The sequence below is a fragment of the Scomber japonicus genome, chromosome 20 (assembly GCF_027409825.1).
Source record: "Scomber japonicus isolate fScoJap1 chromosome 20, fScoJap1.pri, whole genome shotgun sequence".
In the NCBI taxonomy this organism is placed as follows: domain Eukaryota; kingdom Metazoa; phylum Chordata; class Actinopteri; order Scombriformes; family Scombridae; genus Scomber; species Scomber japonicus.
The window spans coordinates 17,309,543-17,332,720 of NC_070597.1; the positions used below are offsets into that span (position 1 = coordinate 17,309,543).

Here is a 23,178-nt window from a genome sequence, read left to right on the forward strand (position 1 = left end):
CCTGTTTGCTCCCACGTCGTCCCAAAATGCTAGTTTCTCCCATAGACTGTATATAAGAAAGGTTTCTTCTCATTTTGCTCCATGAACTTCATTACCCAGAAGCGCTAGCGGAACGACTCCACGACGATCTGACGCACAGGCGCGTGCTGTTGTTGGCAACGGCGGACGCTGGAGCGGGAAGCACATAACTACCACAGAGGTACATGTCACATCTGATCACTCGGTACCCGGGCCAACTAGAAAAGCTCTCGCATCTTATTATGATGTGAAGCAAAATGTTATCATCGTTTTAATCACTAGGAAACGGAGAAGGAGCTTTCCCGGTTGTATAGTCGTCTGTTTGCAAGCTAATGTCTCTAAATGTGCACTAGTTAGCTGCTCGACTTGATGAAACTTGTTGAGTTTTGCTAAGTTGCAGCAACAGGTGGATTTCCCATTTGCGATATTCGCTATCAATGGCCTCCAAAGGTAAAACGAACTTTTAAGTTGTCAATTAAAGTTGCTAATACGGGATACACTAAACTTATACAACAACAAATAACTGAGATACAGGCCATATTGTTGCTATAATCATTACTACTGGACCCTTTTTTTTTGACCTCGCAGGTTGGCAGCATCCTTATGTCAACATATTCAAACATGTCCGAGTTGAAGACTGGAAAAGGTCGTCTAAAGAGGGGGATGTGTCAACATACACGGTAATTGGGGCGGTTAAAGGAACAGTCCACACCAAATCTATCTTTTCAGTATCAAACACTCAACTTTTGTTGGAGAATAGCTATCATATCCTCCATTTTTCTAAATATTCCTGCAGCATAATCCTCTACTCTGAATCTACCCTCCTTGAATAGACTGGATGTCCCCTAAAAGGACAAATGCTAAGCAAACATTCCTCAGTGTTCAAGCACAAAGGAAGTGAGAGCTTGATTCTGAAAAGACAGATTTTGGTTGTAGTATCCCTGTTTAGTGTTCAGACCTAAGTCAGTTAACTTTGTGCCCTCTCTCCATGAAACTCCTCAGGACAAGACTCTGAAGTGTGCAGTGTTTCGGATCAGGGGTACGGTTCCTGCCAACAGCTACATCCTGGTACCGAAACGCAGCCACCAGTCTCTGGGGCTGACAGGGAGATATTTCTACCTTCTCTTCAAGCCCACCCCTGACAAATACTTTGTGGTCCACCTGGATGTTGCTGCAGAGGTATTGATCTTGATATTGTTGGATGATTATGAGCATGTATGTGATTAAATCAATTGTATGAACATGTATTCATTATCCATCTACAGCACATGATTTATTTCAGGAAGTTCTTTCATTTTTGTGTTGATAGTTGAAGTGACAGGAGTATTTTAATATCTAATCCACAGCTTTGCTTTATTAGATTTATTATTTATACATAGACTTATTATTTTCCTGTCTTTACATTTCTGGGTCTCTTCTCTCTCTCCCTTTCACACTCTATCACACCTATGTGATAAGCTCAGAGATATGCACTGTAATGTTGGCATTTTGGAACTCTTCAACAGCAACTCACCTTACTGTGGAATATTCAACCTTTATCTATTATAAATGCCACTGACACTGTGCATGTGGAGATCTCATTAATTGAAAATAAAAAAGGAAGACATTTTCTCTGCCTCTCTCTGTGTTGTGCTGCTTAGGAGGGCCAGGTGGTCCGAATCTCCTTTTCTAACATGTTCAAAGAGTTCAAGTCTACACCTACATCGCTTCAGTTTCCTTTCCTGTGTGGAGCTGCAAAGGATTCAGTCTATGAAAGCACCGCTAAGACCGCAAGACATGGTAAAAGACACACACATACACTTCTACACATTAACCTCTGTTTGTATGTTATTTTTGAATCACTTAATACGCTTACTGAAAGTTATCTGCTGCTTATTTTGTGTATAAGTAAATAATCTTGCACGTATTGACACAAATTCTGACAGTATTTATGTTTATGTGGCTCAGGTTTGGTGGGTCCAGCCCCCACTACAGTGCGTTGGACCTGTCTGATGCTGGATCTGCAGTACACGCTCTCTTTCTACCTCAACCGCTGCTACAGTTACCTGAAGAGTATCAAGCTTTGTGCCAACATGACAGTGAAAAACATGTTTACTAGTGACCTCGTTTTAGATCCTGGTAAGACTCCCATCATCAAGTGACTGAGTTTACTGTCCCTCAGCACTATGGTTAGGAACACATATCATTTATATGTACATGCGCTGTCATGTGGATAGATGAAATGCAAAGATGTACCAGTGCTCATGTCTAAATTGCACTTCAGTGGATGAAAGAGGAATAGAGGTTGGAAGTTGTTCAGCATCACATAAAATAGCTATGTGGCTTCTTAATGGAACAGACAAGAGTATTTCCTTCACATATCCATCATTCGGTGTCATTAAGGCAGCATCATCCAGACTGCATCCTTAGATTTTTGAATAATAAGTTATGTTGTGTCCTCTTTGTGCATGCATGATGAGCTTTACCTTCCTCATCTCCTTGTCTAATCCTCTCTTGCACTAGGAGTTTCATTCAGTGAAGCCAAGCTGATGGGTCTAGCCTGTTCTCAGGGTACAGGTCCCATACCCAGAGACATGGCGTTTCCTGTACCCAAGGGAAAATCCTGGCATGACCTCTATGATTCCATCAGGTAAAGTAACCTTACCTGGGACTGGGAAGTGCATGTGTATAATTGGCATTGTGCTATATTTATCCTCAACTGCTTTTCTGCATTTCAGGGCCTGTTTTGTTTGGTGGTCTAACTATTGTAACACAAAGGACATTATATAAGTTATGATTCTATCAGTGCAGCTTCATTAGAGATCTGACAACCTAAATTGTTCATAAATCTGAGGTTGTGATGTGAACCAGTTAGGATCACCAAAATGGAAAACAGAACAATCAATGATATAGTGAATAAGGGTATGTTCTGCAGTGGATAACATGCAGTAGAAGAAAATCTTAGACAAAAAAAATTGTAGATACTACTGGCAGTTATTTATGACAAATTGTATTAATTTGCTGAGAGTAGCTGTTGTGTAAAGTAATATCTAAAGTCTCTCATCTTGTCTAAACCCAATAGGTTTCCCTCAGAGGGAACAAAGTTACCCTTTGACTCCATTCAGAAAGGTAATCCCAGACAAGAGGCCAGTAAGTTTGTATTTTTTTAATATTGTTGCATGCAATACAGTTTTGTATTAGTTCTGCACAAGGAACAGAGTATGCTTATATCTTTTTTTTTTCATCCCATCCGTTATATTATTTCTATTACTTATTTATTAACATAAATGAGCTTTTGGAGCTTTCGATTAAAATTTCAAAATCACTACCACAGAACAAATTTGTGGGATCAGTGCTGTTCTGACAATCCAGTTATAGTAACCTCTCATTCCCAGGACATGTCTCCACCCATAGAAGCCCCATTAGAAAAGAGTCCCGCTGTGTCAGTCTCAGCAAACCAGTCCAGGATCGTGTGTTCCTCATCCAGCAGATCACCAGCCCAAAATCAGTAAGATTGATAACAGTTGGTAGCTTTATGCATTATGATTCAGCTCAAATGTGTCTCTAAAGGTATGGCAGATGGTTGAGCCTTCTGTCTTCCTCAGCTCCCAAGAAATCAACCCCCCATGGTGACCAGCATACCTGAGCTTGGTCTGGTCTCCACGCAACAGACGGATGACTTGCTTTGTCATAATGATGACCAGCATCAGTGGGAGTCAATCTGCTCCATTTCAAAGCAACTTTCACCTAGACCACCACCCTATGATTCTGGTGACGGCGGCATTCACGTGTTTGTACATCCTGAAGACAGTCTCAACGAACCTGGGGAGGAAAGTGAAGAGGAGGTGAAGCTTCATACCAACAAGATTGTACACTCAACCAAATTTAAAAGCAAAAAAAAACCCATTATACCACATTCTTACTGTTTCTCTCTGTATGTCATGTTCTGTACATTGCATGTCCCTGACTCCAAGATACCCTTTACACTTCTGTATAAACACTGTTGATCTTGTTATATTCCCAGCTTGTTTGCACTCCTGCTACAAATCCTTTCCATCTGTCATCATCCAAACACACTAATCAGCAGGTAAGAGCTGAGAACCATGGTGAGTGGAATGAAAACAGCTGCTGCGACATTTTTAATAAGGTGTATTTTTTCCGCTGTCGTTGTTAGAAGCTGCTTCCAGACCCAATTCTCAGGCTCAGTCGAATCATCGGCTTTGGAGGGGCCACCACCAAATATGTACGCTCAATTAGAAAGAAACCTTTATCATTCTTGCTTCACATACATTTTGACTTTGAAGGCTACAAAGACTTACACAGGTTTGCTGTACTTAATTACACTCTAGGCACTGTGGACCAAATCAGGAGATGAAGTGGTGTATCCGTGTCACGCAATTATCGTCTCTATGAAGATATCCTCTAACCAGCAGAGATTCTTCATTGGCCACACTGACAAGGTAAATGAAGTGTGATGTGTAGTGATTCCTCTGCAGCAGAATCTCTTCTAGTGTGTAGGATGGCACAGGTGGCTTTGGCATCATTCTAAATAAGGCACTTAGGTGATTCAACTAATTCCTGGCCTTTGAATGCAGCACAATGTGTTTGTGCAATTAAATTCTTGCAACATCTGTCCACGTGTGTTTTCTCTGTAGGTGTCTGCACTAGCTTTCAATGGCAACACAACAGTGCTCGCCTCAGCCCAAACAGGCAATCATAGCGTAGTTCGAGTATGGAACTACCACAAAGGAAACTGTCTGGCCATGTTCAGGATTCATGCGCATTCATTATCCTCTCTTAGGTAACCAAGTGCATGTACACACACACACACACACACACACACACACAGTTATATCTATGCTGACATAGAACACCCTTTCTCTCACTTATTTTGTCTTCTTTCATCTCAAAGCTTCTCATACAGTGGCGGCATTCTCTGCGGAGTAGGTAAAGACAGCCACAGCAAAACGGTAAGCGCCATAAGTGCAAATTTTCCCATGTGTAAATTCAAAGGATTATTTTTACATTAGTGTTTAAAGGCAAAAGGTACGAGCTGCACTCAGTCTGTAGAGAGAGCCATGGGTATCATTAGATCCAGATTAAAAATTGCTAAGCAACACCTTACATTATTTATTACAATGAACTGACTCATCCAGTTATAATTTTAAATGACATTCTTTAAATTGCTCCCCTTATTAGAGTCTGTGACTCAGCAAAGCTCTGAGCTGACTGTCTGTTTGTTGTCCTGATTCAATGTTTCATAGATGGTGGTGGTGTGGAACACTCTCAATGTTAGCAAAAGTGGAGCGGTGACCATCTTAGCCAAAGCACACACAGATGTGGACATCCACACCATGAAGGTTGCCTTCTTTGATGATACAAGGTACCTTCTCTTTTCTGGTTTTCCAGTTCTGATAACATTTTTTTTAATCCATTTGCATATTCAGGAACATTTTACATGTGCCCCTCCATCTGTTGACCTATTAAGAGTAAATGTTGATCAAACTGGAGCATCTGCTCTCTTTTATTGAATAACGTTGACAGCCAATGACCCCCATTTTGTACCTTTTGCATAAATTATATCATTTCATTATATATATATATCATTTGTCTGTGATGGAGACTTACTTCCAGACAGTAAGCCACCACCACTCATGGAAATTTGAGACAGCAATATTAAATGATTAGCAGATAGACATTGACACACAGGCAACACATTATCTCACAGGCTTATAGATATTATTTAATTAAAAAAGTGTTTACAAACCACATACACATGGAGACATGAAAAAGACAGATATTCTCTATTGGCACTTGAAGGATTTGGATGTAAATCTCACAGGTATGATGATTATACTTTGTAAGACTCATTACTTATAACAAGTTGTTGGTGAGCAACTCAGTGATCAGTAACTCTACTGATCAATATCTAAAGAGCTAAGTATGTCATTATTTTGGGTATTAAGACCTTGGAAGACTGCATTACCAATGGCTGTTTGCTGTTACAGTGAGGCAGCTGTGTGGTCTGTTGCTAGACTCCCACAGTGCTGATTAATGTCCCACATGGTGGGACATTAATTAGTAGGAGATACTGTGTTGTGTCTCCAGATTTTGGTGCACTCACACAAGGTGTGGAAGTGGGAAAGGTGAAAAGGAAGCCTCATATCAGCTTGTCTGTATACCACATCTCTAAGAGTGTGGGTTGTTCTGTGTCTGTGCTTGGTTCTGGTTTTAGGATGGTGTCGTGTGGTCGTGACAGTATCCGTCTGTGGCGAGTGCGGAATGGGACAATCCGCTCATGTCCGGTCAACCTGGGTGAATACCACTCATTAGACTTCACTGATGTGGCGTTTGAGGAGGGGAACTCTTCCTATCAGCAAGTTGATGATCGAACACTGTGAGTGAGCAAATCAGTCTGAACAGAGGATTTGGAAGAAGTATAAATATGTTCTGCATCTGACTGGAAACTTAATGACCACAAGGTCTTTTTTTTAAACAATAGATTTGCTAGCAGCCGGAGTGGCCATATCTTCGAAATCGACTACAGCAGAGTTGTTATTAAAAACGTCAGGAGGTTGTTGCCTGCACAGCAGCAGCATGCGGACCGCAGGGAAAAATGGACTTTTAACACAGGTGGGTATGAAATCAGTTGGAGAAAATAAGTGTTTGCTACTCAATGGTTCAAAGCAGGGGGTTAGGCAGAGAGAAGGAACCTGCCTGGGAGGACAAGTTGTTGTCAGCTCTGTGTGTGTGTGTGTGTCCCAGGTCCAGGCATTGCCATCAACAGCATCAGTGTGTCCTCATCCTTCTGTGCCACGGGCTCTGAAGATGGCTTCCTGCGGCTCTGGCCCCTTGATTTTTCTTCTGTCTTCCTGGAGGCTGGTGAGCACAGTGTGACATGGCGTAACATTTAACTGCAGCAAACTAATATCATCAACATAATTTCATCCCTACATATGGCAGTGATGTTAGGAATCTTTAAACATTCAAAGCTGTAAAAATACTTTATATTTAAATTCCCCTGAAATTTCCCCTGAAAATGACTTTAAGGACCAGTATTGGATTCATCTGCTGTTTCACCAACATAGACCCAAGAATCTATTCAGAGAAATACTCTAATACATGTCATTGTTTTGCAGAGCATGAGGGACCTGTGAGCCTGGTGTCAGTCTCATCAGACAGCCTTCATGTGCTGGCAGCCACCTCTACTGGTAACCTGGGCTTCCTTGATGTGAGCAGCCGTGGTTACAACACACTGATGAGGTCGCATACAGACACTGTGCTCGGCTTCAGTGTGGATGGCATTCGCAGACATCTCACAACAGCTTCCTCTGATGGCACAGTACGCATTTGGAATATGGATTCCTTGCATCAGGTCATTCAAAATCCCCCTCTCATGTTTTTTTTATAACAACCACATCCTACTATTTGTGTACTTTATTCCTAAACAGTAATAAGTCCATTTCAGCAGGACTGAAGGGTAATCAATTGAATCTTTTTCTAACCCATTTAAGAGATTCTGTCTTTCAATTTATTGAGTCAAACAAATAGCTCAGGACTATTCACAAGAAGAAACTCACAATAAAGCTAGACACAGGACTTCAGACTGTAGATATGTTTGTGCTATAACTGATATCTGTCTTGTTGTTTCCTGTGCTTAGTTGTATGACTTTGTATCAGAAGACAGCCCCTGCTCAGTGGCCTTCCATCCCAGTGAGCACGTCTTCTCTTGTGGCTTCAGCTCCGGCATCGTCAGAGTCTTTGACATCTCTAGTGCCAAGCTGTTGGCTGAACACAAGTACGTGTGAAGAAACCCGCAAACAAAAGCTGCAGTTGTTGTTTTCGATGACAAAAACTTTGCACAGGCACGGTTTCTATTTGCCATAGCACAATATGACATAATAAGCTGTGTTTAGTTACTGGAAACTAGCTAGTAACTCAATGCTTGACCTTATTTCCTCAGCGTAGCCAGTCTCAGCTGTGAGCCAGCATACCAAATTATTATGATAATTAGGTATACTGATACTCATTTACAGTACAAGGCTCAGTATTATGATGAGAAGGCATCACATGTGCAATTTCCTTTTAACAAAAGCAACATATGCAAGTTTGACTGCTCTTTCAAATGATCTATTATATCTGTTTTGAAATACTAAACCTTGTATGCTTTGTGTGTGGCCAGTTTTGAAGTGTTTTAGTTTAAACAAATGGTACCATAGTTGCTGTTTAAGCCTTTAAAGCATAGCTTCCTCAAGACAGTAATGACTGCTGTCGTGTTTTTGTCTGTGTGTTTTCTTTCTTTTTACATACATATATATTACAGGCAGCACAGAGGCGAAGTGGTGGGTCTCGCCTTTTCTCCGGATGGAGACTTCATGTACAGCGCTGGCTCCGAGGGCTTTCTAGCACTCTACAACTCATCTGAGGAAGAACACAGTGTGATCAAAGTTGTGTGTATGTGTACACATGTGCTCAACAAACATGATTTGATGTTGCACTTCTTAGTCATGTTAACGTTAATCAGCTTCATCGTAGAGTAAAATATACTTTCTATAAAATCTTAAAGTTTGAAGTCTGAGTACCTTAATTCAGTTATTAAATTAACAAGAATTCATAGTAAGTGTTCTGCCAGTGCCAGTGTACTTTCAGAAGTTTAAATAACAGACATAATCTAGCATATCAGGCAGACAATTTCACTATTGTTTGATTCACTGCTAGGTAATTTGGTGGCCCAAGGCACTGAGCGTGCTCCAGACGCTCTTACGGTGAGCAGTGACAGCCGCTGTCTGGCTTTTGTCGGTCCCTCTGAGTACATCGTCACCATCGCTGATGCACGGTCTCTGGATGAGGTATCTTTCACACAGCAGCAGCATGCCATATGTCACATTGCTCAGCTAATTTGAGATGCAATTTAAGACTTGAATATGATTAATAAGTGGAGAGGCTGCATCATCCCATGGTTATGTGGAATTCTCTTTTGACGTTTTTTCACAGAGCTATATACAAATCTAAATCCTTGTGATATTCCCATTTTCACCAATTAAAATATTTTTATCATATCATGTGAGCTTATGAGATCATGTTATATGTGTTCTTATTATTCCTACAGTATGTCTTATTGTTTGTTCACCAAGTCCACGTTGTACCATCCCTGTGTAGTTGCTCCATGTAGATGTGAGTATTTTGGACGTAGAGAGCCCCCGCCTGGATTCTGCACTGAAAGTCCGCTTCTCCCCAGCCTCCACTGAACATTTGTTAGTTGCCACATCTGCAAACAAAATCCTCTGGGTTAGCACCAAGACGGGCCGTCTGCTGCGGGAGGTAACACTACTGAACTTGAACAAATTAGCTGACTGTGTTATGCCCTACAATAGACTTGTCAAGAAGACCCAAGAGAGCATTTACTTGAGAAGTAGAAAAAGACGTAAAGAAAGGCCTCATTATCATACTGCTTCTTTATACTGTCAATCCTGTTCTCTTTTTTTAGATTACACCCTTATACTAGAAAAATAATAATAGCTCTGTTTGCTTGACAGTGATCTTATAATGTAAGAGGCAGAATAGCAATGTAGATACTAGGGATGTCCCGATCCGATATTGATATCGGAAATCAGTCCGATATCAGCCAAAAAAGTGAATATCGGATTTTATCGGACTGAATCTAAAAACTCCGATATAAACGCTCCGATATAAGCTGTCCATTTACCGCTCCAGCACTTCTATAATAATAGGTGACTCTGGTTTGATCACTCTCCAACACAGTAGGTAGCGGTTATGCCCCTTAATTAACGTTGGTGCCGGCCGCGGAAGAAGAGCGTCTCTGATCCAGCATGCACAGCCCACGTGATCACAACGACAACGTGTGTGCCTGCAGCAAGGTGTAGTGATGTCGGCTGTGTGGAAGTATTTTACTGTAAACTCGGACAAAGACGTTGCAGCTAAATGCAACATTTGTCAGGCGCACGAGTGTGGAGAGTGAAAGACTCTTCAGCACAGCGTCAATTATCATTGAGGAGCACAGGAGCAGGCTGACAGCACAGCATGCTGAAATGCTTATCTTCTTAAAAAAAAATCTCCACATTATGCTCGGACTTCTGTAAGGGTAGTCAGCACTGACTGATTATTATTTGTTTTATGCTCTTGTTATTAGAGTGATATGTTTATTGTGTTTACACTCTATTCTTCAGTGAAGACTAAGAGTAATTACTACATTGTTTTGGGCACAGTCAGTCAGTGAAACTGGAGCTGTGTGAACTCTTAACTTAGAGCAGTTAGACAGTGGACAATATTGTGTTGTTGTTGTTGTTTTTGTCCCTGCCCACAGTTGTTTCCAACATATGCTGACAGTAAAAAAAAATAACTGGAGTGAACTTGAATTGTTTGCACTTTCAAATTTAATTTATTCTATTCAATTGTATAATGATGTTGGTAACCAGTGGTTATTTTGCACTTTAAATATAACATTTTGTTTTTATTGGATTTGTTGAGGTAATACTCTTTTATTTATGTTGAAGGTTAAAATTTATGTAACCAATTGGTTAATAATAAATGGGTCAGTTTTTCCTATACCTACTGTTGCTGACTATTGTTTTCTGTTATATCACTACAACATCAGTAACAGTAACAGTAACATCACTTTATCAAGCCTTTTCTAACATTCCACACAACAAAATAAGGAATAAATATATGTATGATTCGTGCCTATATCGTATCGTATTGATATCGGTATCGGCCAATACTCAAGGCTACAATATCGGTATCGTATCGGAAGTGAAAAAGTCATATCGGGACATCCCTAGTAGATACCTTAGTGAGACCATGTTGTAGTCTATTGTAAAAGGTTACATAGTGTGATATGTTGAATTTGGAAGAACAAGCATTTTCTTCTTCGAATACAGTCAGAAAATGGTGGAGAGTTTGGCTAAAATCAGGTGCCAACACAACTAGAATTTGGCACAGCTGGTGATAACATGAAGCTGATGGCGTAGAGGAAGGTGGAAAATAGAAACAAGAGAGTTGCAGTTGAGAGTCTTGATGTGTACAATTTGTTTCTGTATAATCATTTGATCAATTTTCAAATATATGTAGGATTGTTCATTTTTGACTGGATTTGTACCCTGACAGGTGTCCAAGGTGCACAAACACCAGTGCTCATCGCTGGCTGTGAGTGAGGACAGTCGATTCCTGCTGACAGCAGGACACAATGCTGTGAAAGTGTGGGATTATAACATGCAGTTTGGTATTAACTCACAGGTAGTCAAAAGTTAAAGAATATAAATATTTTAGAGTACTACTGAATGCAATATAAACTACTGATTCTGTACTGATTTATATTTGATAAAGTCATTGCTCCTCCTGTGTTTATTTTAGTATGGATGTTAATGTTAAAAGTTATTTTACTGTTCAGTTCAATGGTTAAAACATTACCTGTCTTCATTTAATTTAGCCTCAGTATTATCAATAGTTGATACTGCAGCTTATATATTGGGTCAATAGTAACTCAGATGTGATTTTGTGTACCAGATGTTTATAGGTCACAGTCAGCCCATCCACCAGGTGAGCTTCACTCCTGACCAGCTCGGCGTCATCTCAGTGGGCGATGCCATTTTCCTGTGGGACTTCCTGGCACACCCTGCTCACCCTGTTGACTCTTTAACTAACAGCCGGTAATAAACCCTGTTGAATGTTTGAGTCTTCTTATTGATAGGTGTGTAACACTGTTGCTAAAGTTTTATCAGTAAATGTTTGAAATACTCTTTACCTGCAGTTCACCTCTTAGAGAAAGCTACATCTTCGCTGCCAAATCAGGTAAATTCTTTTTGTTTTGTTTGTCTATAGCATATTATGGTTCTACCTGTTACACATTATTTCTATAATACCAATTTCAAATGATTAGTTGATATTTTGTTTTGACTAAACAGTTCAACCAGAGGCTGAGGTAAATGGAGTTCAGTTGTCCAATGGGATGCCTCGACAGACAGCGCCCCTCCCCACCTCACCTCCACCACGACTGGATGTCAGCACCATGGACCCAGTTGAGAACGGTGGTAAGAGCTTTGTGTTCCTGCACATCATATACCGGTTATATTGTTGTTGTTTTTATACTTTTTATTTAATTACTTTATGGACAGTATGAGCAATTTGTAGCTTATAGGTTGCTTTAGTCTGTATCCCCAGATGCAGCTCAATGATGCTTCCAGCTGAATTATTTCAGATTTGACTGCATATTGATCAGAAACCTATTTTCAGCATACAAAGATTCACACTGATGTGAATAGTTTGAATAACAAATATCTCAGGTCTTAGTAACAAATTAGATTTTCACTAGTTGCTTAGCAACACCAAGAATGATGTCCAACAATTGTGTATGTGGTTGTAATGGCCAAAACAGAGGTCTGAAGTGAATGCAAAGACTTGACTTTTAAATTTGATATTAGTCATATTTTCTCTCCTGTCTCCCTCTTTTAGCTTTGGGCTCCTTGTCTTTTTGTGATGACACTCCAACCATCACAACCACGCCTGTCCCTGCCACAGGTCCAGCTTCTTCTTCTAACCCCGAACCTGCCATGTCTTTCCTTAAAGTCACAGAGGTGGTCAATGCCTCTCCCCTGAACACCAGTCATTTGGATAATGGCAAGTCCCCTGCTGCACTACTAAAGAACAGCCCTATTGTTTTTTATGACAGAGTTGGAGTATTATAAATCATTTGCTTTATGTATTTTTCCGTCATTTAGTAGAAGTTAAAGAGAAGAGGCCAGTTCGTCCAGACTGTTACAGACACTTTTTACCCCGTTTTAAGACTTCCACTCTTGATCAGGTAAGGGACTTATAGACTGTATCCATGTTGCATATATTTGTGTCTTTGCTGTTGTTAATATTTTGTCCAATCCAGGCTGCTGTGGTTCCACAACCAGGAGAAGAGGGCATTAAGCTGAAAGCAGTGATTGGCTACAATGGCAATGGGCGTGGCAACATGGTGTGGAGCCCTGACCAAGGTCATCATTAATATACCACATACTAAGTAAAAGTAAAATAAAAACTGTGTGAACATACTGTTTTACACTTTAAGTATAAAATGTTGTGCTTAGAGAAGTATAGTATGAATGCATTCATTAGACCATTTTTCATAGGTTAAAAAGTGTGCACAAAACTTACAATGATTAGCAGGAAATAATGGTTTAAACATTAGACCTGATTTCATAACTTGAGGCTCTCTTGAGAATATATGTACATTTGATCTTTTAAATCTGAACTTTAGCTATGAACAAATGATATTAACCTTCAAACTCTGAAAACTGACTAAAGTTGCACAGAAAAGGGACTGACGATTATTTTACCTATTCTGCAATCAATTTCTGTTGCAGGTTTATTTGCGTACTCATGCGGCTGCGTGGTGGTAGTGGAACATCTTCATACAGGATGTCAGAGACACCTGCAGGGCCACAGCGAGGAGATCTCTTGTCTTGCAGTCACTCATGATGCACAGGTACCTCTCTCAGCTCTAACAACTAATTAAAACACAGTATGTGGGACAGTAATGACAAAGAGCTCATGTAACTCCCTACTCAGGTTTTGTCTTCCTGACATTGCTTTGAACTTTGCAATTATTTTTCTTAAACAGTAAAAGTGCAGCTGGCGATGTAGGTAACATAAAATATTAAACTGTTAGGCTAGACCTCTAAACCCCCTAAAACTCCTAATGGGCCTAGGACACATGGCCTTAGTATTTGTAAAATCCTGTCTACAACTCTAATTGTGAACATCTGGCACCACGGGGAAGTGTCACAGCAGATGGTGAGCAAATGTATCCATATCCAAAGGGCATTAATCAAAATAGACTGAACCGGCCTCAACCGGTCAGCTCAGCAGAGGAAGGACTCAGGTATTTCTGCTGGTTGCTCAGTCTCTGTGTGGCATCAGTACCCTGGTGAGAAAATGAATTTGCCCAAGTCCCTTAATTGGCTATGCAAGAGTCACAGAAGGACACTGACATCCTGAAGTCTGTTCTCACCAGGAGAGCAGAGAAGTGCATGTCTGATCAGACAGTAGATGCACTTTTACACTTGATTGTACTGCTGGATTGGTCATGGGAGGGTGACAGCAGTCGGTCTTCTTAGAACCAAAAATTCAAGTGAGAGTTTTCAAATGCTTTAAACAGTTATCAAACTCAGCACATATATATATATATATATATATAAAAGGCTAAATGAAATTCACAAGGCTGTTTATCAAATTATGATAATGTGTTAACAAGCTATTGGATCAAATATCTGTAAGTCATTTCTAGGATCAGTTCAGACTCCAGGATCATGAATCAGGCTTTTCTGTGTCCTGTTGATGATTTCATGTGATTCAAGAAGCTGCTTGAGCATGGCTGTTTTTGTTTTGTTTGTTTTACTATAGCAATAGGTATGGATCACACGTGGATGACAAAAATCATGATGCTGCTAGTATTGAGTTGTGATACTTGGTAACTGTCAGAAATCATTGCTTTATGAACATCGATGAACAGTGCTCTATGTCTGCATTACCTCTCATCCAGACAGTGGCATCAGCAGCAGGCGGCATTAATGGCACTAGAAGCCTCATTTGCATTTGGGATGTCCAGACCAGAGCTTGTCATAAGGCCATCTCCCACCACAGAGGGGCAGTGCAGTGTCTGGCTTTCTCCAGGGATGATCGCTTCTTTATCTCTGTTGGTCAGTAAAATATCAAAAACATGTTCCCGTGTGGTTCCTGTGATGTTGTAAGCATCAGTCATTGGAATATTTTTTATTATAAGTTAAACTTGATGGTTTGGGCCACTGAACATGATCGATTAAAAATAGCAAAAGCTTCTCCTGTGCTCAATGAAATCTGCCGCTGCTGACCACGGATTTTTTTTTTTTTCTCCCAACACCCTGTAGGAGACTTCTCTAACCCAGAGGTGGCGCTGTGGAGCAGCAAGACCTTCCAGATGCTGTCCAGTGTGAATTTTTCAGGGCCGATCCATGACGCAGCCTTCAGCCCTTCAGCAGCCAGCCAGCTGGCCTGTGTTGGTAGCCAAGGGGTTTACTTCTGCCTCATGGAAAGCCACGGTCTGAATGTAGACCTTAAGGTAAATGATCAGAGAAAAACAAACTTATTATATTAGGAAGAAAATGTACATGTTATTGACAAAACAGTGGACAGATTTATTGATAATGAAAATTATTTGCTGGTTTCATTCTGAGCACCTCTAGGACTTCTTGTTTATGTTGGCTTTAAATGTATGATGTGGTTGAATGCTTCAGAACTAGTGCAGACTAGTGGATGCAATTCAGATTTAGTTTTTGACCATGATTGCAGCACAGTTCCAGGGATGGCGACGGCGGTATATGAGACCGAATACTGTAATAACTATTTTCAATCCCATCATCCTCAACTGTATTTTGTGTTCATTGCTAATTAGCAAATGTTAACATGATAAACTATGATTGTGAGCATGGTAAATATTATTAGCATGTCAGGGTTGTCACTGTGGGCATGATAGCGTGCTGCTCGAAGTACTGCTGTGCCTAAGACAGCCTCACAGAGTTGCTAGTATGACTGTAGACTTTCAGTCCAGTTGCTTTCAAGATCAAAAACAAACTTTATTTAATATTAAAAAATATTATAACAAATACCTTTTTTAGTTGTGTTTTGTTTACTAATTAAGGACTACCCGCTGCTTCACTATTGCAGGTGCAGAGGGTGAGAGCACCAGCAGAGGTGGGTGATGTGGAGCTGACGGCTCTGTGCCACCACATGGATTCTTTTCTGTTCACTGCCACCAATCGAGGACATGTTTGTGTCTGGAACATTGAGACACAGCGGTGCTTCATGACCTGGGAAGCTGATGACGGGGAGATTGGTACAGATTTTGCTTCCTATATATACTTTTTAGTGCACTTAGTAAAATAACCAAAAATATTGTTATCATTTCAGATCATGTGACTTGCATATGTTTTGGTGCAATTACAAATGGTAATAGGATTGATGTGGTTTCTTGATGTAGGAGTGCTGCTGTGTCGAGGGAACCGTCTGTTGACAGGCAGCAACACCCGCTGGCTGCGACTGTGGGAGGTCGAAGCCGTGCAGGGTTTGAAGCCTCAGGGGAAGGTCTCCAGTGTAGAAGACAGGTTTGTGGCTCGTTTCCTAAAGATCTTTCCTCTGTCTCATCTAGACAGTAACTTCATTTAAAAATATTTTTTGTGATGTATACACATGGTACTCTTAATGATTGTACACATTATATTGCATATTTCAGAACCACCTGTATTTTATACCATAGTTATCATGGGTCTGCATTGTAAGTTACACTGTGATTCCCATTCATATATGACAGTGTCCATATTGTATATTAAAGAATTGTAATAAGTACACCTTGAATGAGTCTGTATTAATAGGGTTAGAAAAGCATAAAACTGAAAAATAATTAAAATGCAACATTAAAGCCAATATCTTAAAGTAAGTTTAAATAAGTGATGTCTCTTGATTGTTTCTCTATATATTTGAACAAGATTTATTTCTTCCGGTAAATAATAATAATGGTACATTTAAAAAGGACATATGCTCTGTATGATTTTCAGCTATTTTTTTCACTGTGATGATGATGGATGTCTATGTTAAACATTGTTGAAGATCCAAAACTTGAAGTGAATGTACATAAAAATGCTGCCAAAAATCGAAGTCAGGGCCACAGTCTGCTCTAAACGATTTGTTTGCAACGTTACCTCTACTTCCTCCCCCTCGGTCCACAGGGTGCTGGCATATTTCGGATCAGATTTGCGTTTTAAAATGTACATAAATAAGGAAGCTTTGAACTGTAAATCATACAAAGATATTCTGACAGAGTCCAAGAATATGAAGATAGTTGAATGTGGTACCCTCTCATCCTAAACTGTTTGTGTCGCTGTTTAATAATGGGCTTCTTGTCTTTGGTCACCTGTGTCTCTCCTTCAGTGGGACCATGGTGGTGTTGGAGCAGGAGATAATGTTGGACGGGACAACAGTCAGTGCAGTTTTTGATAACACAATGGACATGGGTATTGTTGGCACTACAGCGGGAACCCTCTGGTACATCAACTGGTCAGACAGCAGCAGCATCAGACTGGTCAGCGGGCACAAGACCAAGGTACCAATGTGAGATTCAGGAAATGAAAAGTAACCATATTCTGTGTTTTTATCAGCTGCAGTATCATTGAGCTTAATACTCTGTGATTAATACTGTATTCATTGATTATATCAAAATTGTAAGTCATTTTTTAAATTGGGGAAACTTTGAATACACATCCTGACTGTGCTTAGCTCCCGTGGTTCGATGGCAGGTTACGCATACACGGTATATTCTTTAACATTACTTTTTCAAGGTGAAACATCTAGCCAATTGGAGAGCTTTGTCGTAAAAGGCACTGTTCACTCCAAAGATTGGCAATTTCACCTTCCATTCAACTCGCTAATCGAACCTCCCTGTGGAGGACTTGTCAAATACAAGCTTGACATATAATATTAATGATTGCTGTGTTGCTTTCATTTCTACATCATCACCATCATCATTTCCATACTTGACAGCGCTCATTAAATACTGGATATGGCCTTAGCTGTAGTGATACACAGCACATATACTGTATTTCCCTCTTGTTCCCCTGAAAGTTAATGTCAGTTTTTGTCATTTTTTTGTGCTCATGTAAAATATGTGCAGTTTGAAGGTTTATGAATGGCCTGTCAATCACATATCAAAGGCGACACCCACAGAAGAGAAACATTTTTTAGAAGCTGTTTGCCGATGTTCAAGACTGAGCATTTGAACCATTTAAAATTAAAGTAAAGAAACAGCAGGAAAGCAATTAAGTTATTAATGGCAAGGTCATCAATATAATTAACACCTACAAATTTTGGGTTAGTTACATTTGATTCTGTGGCTACTTTAATACTCAAATCAGTTAAGTGTGTTTTTGACATCTGGGCTCATTGTTTATGATTCTTATTTGTTATTTTTATATTCATTAATGCATTTTATATGCATCTATTTGACTGGCTTTATATTACAATTGTTGATCTTTATAGTGTAAATTAATGTAAGAAATATATTTTTTTAAATATTTTTTTAACCTTTTACCTGTCGGTCGGTCAATCATCATATCGATTTAAATTGCATTGATTATTGATTGGGACAAGAGATCACAGTCAAAAAAGTAAAAGAAATAGTAGGTCTGGGTGCAGCAGGAGACTGTAACAACCCATAAAAAATGGCAGATGAAAAGAATCGAAATTATCTGATGTGCCCGAGAACTTCTCAGAAGCGAGTGAGGTGCCGCTCATACTAACATGATTATTCAGATTGACAAATTACAGAACTCGGACAAAACGTGAAAGGAGAAAAATGTTGCTGTGCAGCTCAATCACAGGTCTTCACTCACACATTCTCTGTGTGTACTCCTCTCCGTTGTCCAGGTTAATGATGTGGTGTTCAGCTCTGATGAGAGCCATTTTGCCACCTGCAGCGAGGATGGCAGTGTGCGGGTGTGGTCAGCCCCCAGCAACGAACTGGTGGTGCAGTTCCAGGTTCTCAACCAGGTGAGGAAACACATTATGAAATATTTTTAAAGGAGTACGCAGGTTAGATCAATTTTCGCTCGGATTTGATTTTAAGTACCAAGTCACAACTAAAATTGACTTCTCTATGAAACATAAAAATCAATTACAGAATGTACATTGAATTTTACAGATATAGTGGACCGTATCTTACAACTTAAGCCACATAAGCTATATTTTGCATTAAGTCTTTAAAACCAGAAAAAACAAGACTTCACATCACAATGCAACAATATCCAGACTCTAAGTCGATATCTAGTCTTATAGCACGATATAATATTATAATATTGCCCAGCTCTATTTCAGCCTCTGTGTTTCCTTGCAGGCACTGATTAACACACAGGGCAAACAGATGTAAGTGATAGTACTACCAATGAAAAAAAAAGGATTGTAGGTTTTCTATTCAATGCACAATGTTCTACAAAACTCCTCCTTGGTAAACATATTGGTTTACCGAGTTTAAAATAATATAAAATTGTTTTTAGAATTATTTAAACTGAGGATCATCAGCAATCCTATGAAAATAGGAATAATAGAATATTTTTTACATCTTGAACATGACTTCAGGCTGCCAGTGTAAACCCTGTATGACCTTCAAAGTCTGTGTGTCTCTGTTGATCAGTCCTGCAGCTGTGTGTGCTGGAGCCCTGCCTCAGGTAAGGAGAGTGCATGTGTGGCTGCAGGATACAGCGATGGCACCCTGCGGATCTTCCGGCTTTCTTCATCAGAGATGGAGATGAAGCTACATCCTCATCGTGTGGCTGTGACTGCTGTCCAGTACTCTGCTGGCGGTGAGGAAGATCGATGAACTGTCCACGAAAATCATCCATCTACTGTATTCACAGTAACGATACTACTTGCATTGATGAAATGTCGTAATGAACCTTTTTTTGGGCCCCACTTTGGACCCCCTGCAGGTCATGTGATCCTTTCAGCGGGGAAGAATGGTCTGGTAGCTGTCAGCAGCCCTGTGAATGGAGCTACTATCCGTGTCATCAGAGACCACAAAGGAGCACCCATTACCACCATCCAGTGTGTGAATGAACAGGTCAGCTCACCCAATCAGACCAAGGAGCAGAGCTTCAGCAGAGCTTAACCTGCCAGCACAATAGAAACATTGAGAGAGGTTCCTGTTGATTTTGATAAGCAGCATTTAGAATGATAGACTTCAAAATGTGATCCTAAGAACACACTACTGAGGTGTTTCTGAACTGTGCCACATTTATTTCTCTCTGGTTATTGATTCTCCCTGAAGGTTGAATTTCAGTAGCTGTTGTTCTTTTCTGTGTATGCTACTGCTTGAATTAACTCTAATGTTTATGCTGTTATGCTGCCACACAAACACTAAACATGTCACCAGTTTCCCAGAAGACTTACATTTCACTGAAAATGTACACTAGGTCAGGAACTAGCTGTATACAGTAGTGTGTAATCACTTTTATGTTACACAATATCAACCAGTAATAGAAAGTAACCGCTGAATGCATTTCAGGTCGTGTCTTTCTTCCTTCCTTTCCAAGCATTTTCATATATTCACTTCACATATGTACTTCATTTATGCAACGCCTCATCACCACATAATATTACTTGGAAAATGTAAAAAAAAAAGTTTCTCCAGCACAAGTGCTCTCGATAGGTATTGTTTTTTTTCCCCTCGTACAAATCAATTACACAAATTTCCTTATTGGCTCTCCACAGCTACCGCAAACAAGGTTATGATTCTTATGCAATGCTATTAAAGCTTTAATGTAAACTTTTATTATCCTCTAATCCCCAGTGTAAGAATTTTGGATTGGAGGGAAACGAGATGTGGTTGGCTGCCAGCGCTGACAGACGTGTCAGTGTGTGGGCGGCCGATTGGTTGAAGGAGAAGTGTGATCTGCTTGACTGGCTGACTTTTCCTGCTCCGGCCTATTTTGAGGTACCATCTACATTTTAAGTAGTAGTAGTACATGGTAATGACTTGAAATGTCACTCCAAATGTTTGTCCCACCGATACTGTGTCCCTTCAGTAAAGACTTAATAACTATTGGGCTGATACTTAAACCCTAACCTGTTACCCATAATATACACATGTTTCCAGTCATTTCACAGTATAACATGACTGTCCAGCTGATGTACAAAAATTCTCTTCAGGTATCAAATAACCCAAGTTAAATTCCACTTGGGTTGCAAATTTCCAAGAGCACATCTGCTAACTAAATTGATCAGTTCTTCACTTAGTAGGGGCCAGCTTGGATTCCTGTTTTTGAAGTTGTTTTGTTTGTTTTTTGTATACTACAGTGCTAATTTTCAGATTTACATATATTACTTTCCCTTAGCCAATTTTATCCCAAATTTAAACTATTTGTATCTTGGGTTTTTGTTGTTGTTTTTAAAGTTCCCAGCATATTGTTGGATTGTTTTGTAAGTTCTTAGAGGGAATCAAGCTCAGTCCATGTTTGATGTTATATTTTTGTCTACTTTCTGTCCTGCAGGACGACACCCCGCCTCCAACCCTGGCTGCCTTCTGCCCATCAGACCCCAGCCAGGTGGTCTACACTGGCTATGGAGTAGAGAAAGAGCTGTCTTTCTACAGCTTGACTAAAAAACAGGTGCCACAGCTCATTTCTTCTACCACTGTGTAGTGATTTCTCATTCCTGTACAGAGCAGATGTTGCCAACATTCTAGATGCTGCAAACATAATCTTATTTAATATGTTGTTCTCTTTAACTCCAGATAATAAAAAAGATTGCTCTGCCTCACTGGGCCACATGCTTTAGCATCTCCTCTAAGAGTCAGCTCATAGCTGTGGGATCCAAAGGTAAATTCTGATCTTGACATGAAATGCAAGCTTTTTTTTATTATGCATTTCCTTATGGTTCCAGTAAAGTAATTTGATTTCAGCTATGTAAATTTGGAACATGTTTCTAATTATTTTTCTACGTTTGATGTCTTATCAGAGCGAGTGTTGAAGTTGATCAAGTCGACTAGCGGCAGGTTCCAGGACTTCCTGCAGCACAGTGATTCCCTGCAGACGTGTCACTTCTCTCCCTCAGGGTCTCTTCTTTTCACTGTGGCTTATAATGAGATCCTGCTGTGGGAGGTGCAGGGCCTCTGAAGGCCTCTGAGGGCTTCAGCCCTGTTTTTGAACCTTGAACTTTCCATATGTGCCTAGTTTGTGTATTTGATTCAGTCATTTTAATGGTTACGGAAATGTTTTTTATATTTTATATTTTGATGGAAGTATCCATACTTTTTGCCACTTTTTCTAATTTTGTTTCTCATGTATGTTTTTAAAATACAGCCATTTTAATTGAATCTATTGGGTTTTTTTGTCTAGTCACTTCTGATATTTCACTATTTATTTTAGTAGTTCTTACTGCGAGTTAGACTGAGTATGACAATTGATCAGAGATGAGCTGCTGCCATTCCTCCTGTTTTTCAGTGGCAGATAAAAATCATGCTTTGTGGGCTCCTCTGCAGTTGGGACAGAGCTTAAATAAAAAGCAGCATGTGAAATTGAATGACTCCCTACAATGCTAGGCTGATATATACACACACACACGAAATGAGTCTTCACTTGCTCCTTCCACAAGAGCACTATAACCCACAACAGTTTACATGAATCTTCATGAGTTTCAGTTTTTGTTAAAAGAGACCCTGACAAAACTTTCTTTCTGTCAGAACGACTTTCAGTTTGAATGACAGTCTCGGGTCACTCTTCTGTCTGGGGTTTAGATCCACCTCAAATATTCAGAAATATTGCATACAAGCTTGACACAGCTCTTCCCTGTTGAGAAACAAAGACACCTGGAGCTTTATACGCAGCTGCCTTTTCTCGTTTAAATTATGCTTCAGAAATGTATCTGTGGTACCATGATAATCTTCACATATTTTAAATATTTTTTGTATTTTAAATACTCACATACTGGCCACCAAAAATAACACTACCAGTGTTTATGCCATCGTGTCTGCAAGTTAATTTCATTTAATAAATCAACTTGGAGTAAAAAAATAAGATTGCCAGATTAAAGGCAGATTAAATCACAGCAAAAAAGCCATTATTGAACATTATGGACTTGTTTAATACCGAAATATGTGAGAAGGTGATGAACGTGGGTCTGTAATAAACACCAGCAGATCCAATACCACATTGTTGAGAGCTCAAACTACCTTCATTTCTTCTCATTTTTTCTTAGAACATTGTCACACTTATATTACACATCACTCCTTTTGATCTTCCCATGTAATGGACTCAACATCAAAACTCCAATTTTGACTAACTGTTCTTAAGGCAGGAGTGAAGGTTTGAATGAATAAAGATGGTGATCCAGGTGTTGAAAACTACCTCAAACAATTCACAGTGATTTTCCAAATGATGCATTCATCATCCGTTCCCCTGTGCACCAGATAATGCAATTATCTCGGGCAAAAAATAATTTGTGTGTGTGTCTTTGTGTTTTTAGTGGCAGCCTCTGTCTTTCTGGCAGTATCAAGAGAATCTGAAAAATTAGTTTTACTGCAGTTTTGGGAAGATTAAATATGTACCTCTACATTTGTGCTAGATTCATCTTTGCACAAGTTTCAAATGGTTCATTTCTAGA

The 23,178-nt window shown here is 39.8% G+C and overlaps 1 protein-coding gene across 1 annotated transcript; it reads left to right on the forward strand.

Moving 5' to 3' along the window:
* The first annotated feature begins 189 nt into the window (after positions 1-189).
* Positions 190-21,693, forward strand: wdr90 (WD repeat domain 90). The gene is made up of 43 exons (XM_053341101.1): positions 190-468; positions 607-698; positions 1,021-1,197; positions 1,659-1,797; positions 1,966-2,136; positions 2,521-2,647; positions 3,080-3,147; positions 3,393-3,505; positions 3,603-3,842; positions 4,022-4,084; positions 4,172-4,240; positions 4,347-4,457; positions 4,653-4,798; positions 4,910-4,967; positions 5,262-5,380; positions 6,233-6,394; positions 6,500-6,630; positions 6,763-6,879; positions 7,137-7,372; positions 7,659-7,795; positions 8,321-8,451; positions 8,716-8,846; positions 9,157-9,318; positions 11,122-11,250; positions 11,521-11,663; positions 11,765-11,805; positions 11,919-12,044; positions 12,466-12,630; positions 12,732-12,814; positions 12,890-12,992; positions 13,362-13,483; positions 14,540-14,696; positions 14,904-15,094; positions 15,700-15,868; positions 16,013-16,136; positions 16,960-17,131; positions 18,451-18,573; positions 19,214-19,382; positions 19,509-19,639; positions 20,369-20,512; positions 21,069-21,185; positions 21,311-21,395; positions 21,535-21,693. Exons 1-43 carry the CDS (start codon positions 456-458, stop codon positions 21,690-21,692), a joined length of 5,565 nt encoding a protein of 1,854 aa, XP_053197076.1. The 5' UTR covers positions 190-455; the 3' UTR covers position 21,693.
* Positions 21,694-23,178: the final 1,485 nt, after the last annotated feature.

Excerpts from the sequence above, each read along its gene's own strand:
- wdr90 (XM_053341101.1), top strand. Across the intron at positions 2,648-3,079 it reads GACCTCTATGATTCCATCAG|GTTTCCCTCAGAGGGAACAA; the intron begins GTAAAGTAACCT and ends TAAACCCAATAG. Across the intron at positions 12,815-12,889 it reads AGACTTCCACTCTTGATCAG|GCTGCTGTGGTTCCACAACC; the intron begins GTAAGGGACTTA and ends TGTCCAATCCAG.